Source organism: Neomonachus schauinslandi, chromosome 5, assembly GCF_002201575.2.
Source record: "Neomonachus schauinslandi chromosome 5, ASM220157v2, whole genome shotgun sequence".
NCBI classification, from domain to species: Eukaryota; Metazoa; Chordata; class Mammalia; order Carnivora; family Phocidae; genus Neomonachus; species Neomonachus schauinslandi.
Window position 1 is genome coordinate 38,143,881 of NC_058407.1, and position 7,600 is coordinate 38,151,480.

General features: G+C 32.7%; 1 protein-coding gene across 1 annotated transcript in view; it reads right to left on the minus strand.

Annotated features, from left to right (window-relative positions):
• Window positions 1-7,229, minus strand: part of PTPRQ (protein tyrosine phosphatase receptor type Q) — a 201,427-nt gene extending 194,198 nt beyond the window's left edge. The window contains exons 1-4 of the mRNA XM_044914755.1: window positions 7,176-7,229; window positions 6,717-6,828; window positions 5,822-6,048; window positions 3,149-3,218 (exon numbers count right to left, since the gene is read on the minus strand). Coding sequence (XP_044770690.1) covers window positions 3,149-3,218; window positions 5,822-6,048; window positions 6,717-6,828; window positions 7,176-7,229 — 463 coding nt within the window. The remainder of the gene's footprint in view (window positions 1-3,148; window positions 3,219-5,821; window positions 6,049-6,716; window positions 6,829-7,175) is intronic.
• Between the last annotated feature and the right edge of the window lie 371 nt (window positions 7,230-7,600).

The window sequence follows — 7,600 nt, forward strand, 5'->3', positions numbered from 1 at the left end:
CCCTGTCAGGCTCCCTGCTCAGCAGTCTGCTTCTCCCTCTCCCTCTGCCCCTCCCCCTGCTCATGATCTCTGTCTCAGATAAATGAATAAAATATTTTTTAAAAAGAAAGTAATTAAATATGTTAAATAACATTTAGTGAAAAAATGGTATTTTTATTAACTTGCTTTAATAATTTTTGTCTCAATTAAATATTTCTGCTTTTATTTTCCATTTGTGACTTCATTATGTCTGAAGAATAAACCTGGCTTTTTTCTGTAGTTGGTAGGTCTTTCCCTACTTTAAATATTCTAGTTTCTACTACTGGCCTTTTATGTACCAAAACCCATTATTTCTTGATGTTCATAGAGTGAACTTATCCATCTTGATCCAAGTAAAGGTTTGACACTGTGGTATCAAAAATTTCTGTTTATAAGGTCATTTCATCTTTCAGATAAGTGTCTTCCAACACTTTGAGGATATATCTAGACTAGTGACATGCATAAATTTGTATAGGTATGTGAAGGTGTCTACAACTTTTCAAAGTGTACATTATGCAAAGTATACATTTATTGAGCCAGAAAGAAACTTCATAAATCCAATATACAGACTTTTCCTGCATTTCTAAAGATCCATCAAGTTGAAAATGGAGGTGCATCCTATTATCTTAAAGCCAAAATAAATTCTATGTTTACCTGAAATAATGCTGCATGGGAAGTTAAGAAGTTGAGATTTTTGTGCTTGTGGATGCAACATCAACTCAGTATGGCATAAATAGTTAACCTGTATACTCTTCCCAAGAGTATTTTTATTCATGGGAAAAGAAATTCCTTCTGATTTAACAATAAAAAAGGCAGCTTATTTATTCCATTGAACTATTCCTTAAATTTGTGTTCTTTCTAGCATAAATAATAAAAAGGGGTACTTGGTTGAAAATTGCAGAATACTGATACAATTAAATATATATTTACATTATGTTTTTACCTCTTTACATTTACCAAAAAAAAAAGTCAATATAGGGGCAAGAGAAATTATATAATTATCCGATTTGCCCAAAAACACACAATGAATGAGAAACAGTAAGACTCCCAAGACAAAACTTTCCATGTCATTCAAAAGTTATTCCAGTTAACTTCCCTAAAACTTAAAAACATAAGTAATAAATTTTTATTTTATATCCTAGTGAATATTTAATTTTGAAATGATAATTTTCCCACTTGAATTTTAGTTGTACAAATAATTTGAGAGTCAATATGCTCAAAATCAACAAGAGTAATTTAAACCTCATAAATCATTAATTTCTAATTTTAAATGAACTCCTGAATTTTCTCTAACTTCTTATGTGATAGAGCATGTTTTCATATGATTCTCTAGATAAAGTCTCAAATAGAAACTAGGCCACAAAGCTTGATGCATGTTTTTTAACATGAGCCAATACATTATCCTCTCTAGATACACAGGGCCCATTTCAATTTATCCCTTTGGCATAAAGTGGTTCACTGGAAGATTTTTATCTTTTAAATATGTAAAACATTTATAGTTGCAAAAAATTATGGAAATTCTTTTTATAACAGTTATCACTAACCTGACATATTACTTAGTAACTCATGTATCTTAGCCCACAAGAATGTAAGTTCCACAGAAAATATCTGTTGTTGAATGGAGATGCCATTATTTATTTAATCATACTGCATTTATTGGTTCTAACTTTTTGCTATTATAAGTAAATAGAGGAATTATTAAATAAATAAAAGCACCTCCAATCACTAACTTATTTTTATCACAAAGCTTATGTTCTACTAGGCTGATATATACAATAAAAAATAAGCAAGTAAATATGTAACATATCAGGCTGGTCCAATGAAGAAAAATAATGTGTTAGGGCTAGAGATGGACAGGAGGAAATAGAGGCTATTTTACAAGGTGTAGTTAGGAAAGTAATGTGAGATTTGAATTAACTAGGGGAGAGAGACATGTGGATATTTAGTGAACGAGTATTCCAGTTAGAGAAAACAGCAAGTGCAAAGGCCCTTTGATGGAAGATAGGTATGGATGGTGTATTTGGAGGGAGGGGAGAATGTTAGAGATGGATCAGAGAGGGAAAAGAACATCCAGAGTGCTATGGACCATGGGAAGGACGTACGGTCTTATTCTGAGTAAGATAGGAGCCCTATTAGAAAGAGAGAAGCAGGGGCTCCTGGGTGGCTCAGTCATTAAGCATCTGCCTTCGGCTCAGGTCATGATCCCAGGGTCCTGGGATCGAGCCCCATATTGGGCTCCCTGCTCCGCAGGAAGCCTGCTTCTTCCTCTCCCACTCCCCCTGCTTGTGTTCCCTCTCTCACTGTGTCTCTCTCTGTCAAATAAATAAATAAAATCTTAAAAAAAAAGGGAAGAGAGAAGCAATATGTTCTGGCTTAGTTTCAAAAGATGACACAGCTCATGTGGAGAAAGGGAACTGTAGGCAAGGAGGCTGGAAACAGGAAAACCAGTAAGGAGACTTTCAATTGTTCAGGCAAGAAGTGATAATAGATTAGACTGATTTGCAATTAGGGTGAGATTCAGGATGCATTTTGATGTAGTGCTGGCGCAATTTGCTGATAGAGTATACTATGAGAGAGAGGCATCAATGGTACCTCAGGCTCTTTCCTCTCCACCATTGAAAGAAGGGAGGTATCTTAAATTGGTTTGATAACGACTACATGTTATGGAATAATATAACTATAAGATCTATATTTCCAAAAGTCTAATGTCATAAAAGTGTGTATGAATTGATATGAACAGGAAAAAGCAGGCTATAAACTTGCATAATTGGCATAAGGCTACTTTCATGAATATATAGTCACATAGACACATATTTATGGGAGAAAAAAAGGACCAACCAGGAGTGAACCAAAATGGTAACAGAGTTTTCATATGACAAGGCCATGGATAATTTTTACTGTTTCTTATTTTTTCAAAGTTTTTTTAAGATAACACCTACTGCTTTCATAATCATAGAGAATAATATATAATTTTAATGAATAACTATCCAAGAAGACTCTAAAAGTAATTGAATGGCCATGCTTTTGAAGATTCTATGGATTTTAACACCATTATCTGGTTTATATGCCTATTTATTATAAATGACAAAAACTCATAATTAAGTTGGAACAAATGATTTAGGCAAATTACCACTTTCCACAGTTTGGAAAAGAAATGGGTCACTAAACACTCCAATACCAGCGCTGTTTTCAGCAGCAACCTAAAACAGATCAAAAGAATTATGTTCAAACTTTTTACTCTCTAATTAAACAGAATCTGAAATAATAAAATTTTGACTTGTTGATAAGTTAAATGATAAAGACACTTTTCCCTTAATTCCTGCAATACTCCCAAAGTAGAAAGCACACATGGAGCTATTCCTTATTTCCATTATCCCTAAGGGTATATTTGCAGCATAGTTTGATTCAACAGATTTCTTCAATTCCTAATGGAAAAATTAATAGTCAAGTTTTATAGTCAATTAGTAGTATTAATAGTAACAGTTATTATTTATGGGCAACTTTTACGTACCAGGAAATCTCCTAGAAATTTTATGTATCTCATTTTATCCACATTATCAAAGCATAAAGTGTTCTGATCAGAATTTTATAGATGAGGAAACTCGTTGAGTGAAGTCAAGTAACTTGCCTGAGTCATACAGGAATAAGTGGTAGAACCAGAATTCCATTGAAGTCATGCTTATTTCTAAAGCTCAAACTCTTTCCATTATATTCACTTCATGCCAGACACTATGACTATTTCTGTAACAAATATGAAACCATATATATGGTATCTGGCTTTAGAGTTTACAATCTAATCAGTCAAATACATACTCAAGAAAACAATTTTAAAAATAAGCTTAATCAGTTAGACTAAGTATTCTGAATTTAAAAGATAGAAAAATTCTTTTTGACTCAGATAGCCTAGTCGAATAGACTAGAATAGGCAGAGAAAATGTCATTACTGAGATCAAGACTCTTAATGCTCTTCCAAATGCCATAACTGGCGTCTGAAAACCTTAGTTTAAATTGAACTCCACCAACTCCTAAATGAGTAGTTGTAGGCAATTTACTGGTCCTATTCTAAGTCACATTTTCCTTCTCTTTAAAATGGGAATAACGATATATCTATGTCATAGAATTGTTCCTAAGGACTAAATGAAATAACACATGTAAAGTACTTTTCTCCCCAGATTATGTAGATTTGATATCTACATTTGAAGGTATCAAATGTACTGCACCAAATACCCTTTGGAATTCTGCAATGGCTAACATTTATTTGAACAGCATAAAGGTAACAACAATGATTTATAAAGTGTGGGATTAAAAGAAGAATAAGGGCTTCCCAAAAGGCCTGAAATAAGAGAATTCAAAGGAATAAAAATTCAAACTCCATAAAAATAGATCTAAGCAGAACTAGGTTAGCTAAATTACCTTTCTGTCTATAACAGCTTCTTATCACATTAAAATTTAATCTTTACATATTACCTTCAATAGTATATTTTAACATATATCTAAATATGGGCTGTTGACAGAAAATATGTATACTATGCCATTTTTATGTGTCAGTTAGAAAATGTCTCCTACTCTTTACCCATGTTTCTGCAATGAAATAGCCATCATGAATCTTTGGCTTTGACTTTTGCATCAGTAAAAATTTCCTTTTAACTGTTCTCATATGGGGGATCCCTACTATAGGGAAGCTCTCTAATTCTTACTGTGTGCTTTGCTTTCACAAATAGGCATGCTTCCAATAATGAAACCCCCACACCAGGCAAATTCTCTCTTTCCCATCATTTCTTACCATCCAGAAAGCCATCTCAGTTATGTCTTATCACATATTTATACAGCTTTTACAGATTTTTTTCTCTATATTCAATTATCTTAAAAACTCAAAGAACATATTGATATTATGTTGAAAATAGAAAGAATCAAAAAGATATCTGTATCTTTTACTATACTCTGGAAATATCACAAATATATCTTAATTGTAAACATTTTCATATGGCCTAATTTAGGATTGCTTTTTATATGCTCTTCTTTAATTTCTAAATAAGATGTTTAATTTTGCATATTAAACATTGTAAAGAACTAAAAATTTTTATAAACACAAAGACACAATAAATGTTCAGGAAACACTTATTGAATGGAACTGAATTGAATTCATTGTTCTCCGAGAAGCTGGCTCAATAGAAACTTTCATACCATTATTCAAATTTTGATAACATACACACAAATACAACAGGATTAAGAGAAAAATAACAAAGATAACTTAAAGGTTAATGAAAAAGTAGAATATTTTTACTTATAAAGCCTAAATTATGTAATTTAAACTTGATTTATTCTTTGAAAAAGTTGCTAAGTTAAATGTTTTTAAAATAAATAAATTACATAAATACACCTAAAAATGAAAAGAGATTACAACAGTTGTTCAAATTTTAAGAGCCCAGATGGGGCGCCTGGGTGGCTCAGTCGGTTAAGCGACTGCCTTTGGCTCAGGTCATGATCTTGGAGTCCCAGGATCGAGTCCCACATCGGGCTCCCTGCTCGGCAGGGGGTCTGCTTCTCCCTCTCACCCTCTTCCCTCTCGTGCTCTCTGTCTCTCATTCTCTCTCTCTCAAATAAATAAATAAAATCTTTAAAAAAAAAAAAAAAAAGAGCCCAGATGGGCCCTGAGGTCATGACTCAGATGATCATTCTTCAATCACTTGGCTGTGTTCAGCTTTAAAGGCTGGTGGGGAAAAGCTCCTTCACTTTTAAAATAAATACTAAGCATTAATATGAAGTACTTAATACTTAATACTAAATATTAACAAAATATTACCTTGATTTCATATGTTGTTCCAGGATTAAGATTAGTAAGAAGAACTTCCAGACTGTCTGGCTTTGTTCTAACTTGTGTGTATTCTGTTTGCATCCATGGACAAACTTCCTTATATTTAACAATGTAAGATACAATCCTTCCATTTGGATTAGGTGGTGTATTCCAAGACAGAAGAATCCCGGCAGATCCAACTCTTTCTCCTGCTAGGAAGACTGGAGGCCCTGGTTCTATTAAAAAAAAAAAAAAATGTTGTTAAAAGGTCAAACAATTATTGTATTTTCACAATCATAAATAAGAAAGTTTTTACAAATGTAGACTTTTGAAGTTCCCAAAGACTAATGGTCTCTCAAATGTGACTTTATCCTCCCTAGAGCTTTGCTACCAAAAGAAAAAAAAAGATTAAATGCTTTGGGGGATACGAGAAACATTCTTTTATAAGAATGTAAAAAATGGAATGCTACCACATACTACATGCCAAATACACTTTTGATGCCAGATCATTTTAAGAGAAACTTACTTGTGCAAAGCTCACACATAAAACTAAGAAAGCAAGAATACAGTCTTACAAACTAAATAATTCTTCCCGAGCAAGTGTAGTGAGTCTATTTTCATGGCTCTGTATTATTTAAATATTACCATTAGCCATCTCTCTGATCCATTTCACAAACAAGTACAATTATCTTTACTCTCTGAAAGTCAAGAAAGCTAAAAAAACAGTAGAACACAGGTCCTAAAGAGATCACTTTCTTATGTTTCCATTTTGCTTTAATTACTAACCTGTTTTCATGTATATAAGGCACATAGTGCTAATGTAAGTATTTCCATCCAATAGATTTATACTAGCTGCAAAAACTTCATTAAAAATACTTCATAAAAAAAGGAAACATATACTCACTTGTTATATTGGTTGTCACTGTTCTACTAACAGGTGAGCTGTATGTTGTAGCAGAAATAGAATAGATGGTTACATCATACCTAGTACCAGGAACAGCATTGGAAACATCAACCTAGAACACCAAAAACAAATAATTGCATTAAAACTCTTTCTGGAAAACAAGAAAGCTAAAACAATAAATCTATCACAACAACAAAATAAAGTAACATCTCACACAATAACTCTGCACTGTTTAAAATATTCCAAGTTCCATATTACTGCAAAATATAATAAATTTGTTCTATCACATAACTATTTACCAAGTAACAGATAATAAAAACTTATAAAACATACTGTGTTATCAAAAACTAAATCAGTATTTCAATCTCTCTAGCTTGTTGTCACAAGAAACAACTATTTAAGAGTCTTAAAAAATCTACAGCCCATTGCTTAACATTTTTAGGAGTATATATGAAATACCTGTGTCTCTGAAGTTCCAATAAAAAGTAAAAGAAAAATGATAAGAAAATCCATCATTATTACATTTTTCAGGCAGTGGAATCACATTGATGGCTTAGAGAGAAATGTTGCCTGCATTAATGATTTAAAGACAGATCCTCCTGGCAAGTACACAATTAATGAGCCTGGATTACTCAATAGCTCTGCCCTTTCTTTGTTAAACTATTCATGAACCCTTGGATGGCTGGCTGTAGGTTCAGGGTAAGACTTAAGAAAAAAAAAAAAGGCATAGACGTTGCTAAGGTAACAGTCCACCCATGCTGAAACTCACACTCATCAATTCAGCATCAGTGTTTTTGTCTTCATTTTATGCTTTTAAAAACTCTCAAAGAAGTAAGTGTTCATGGTGTATGAGTTTCATAAAGAACTTTCCTATGAGGACCAAA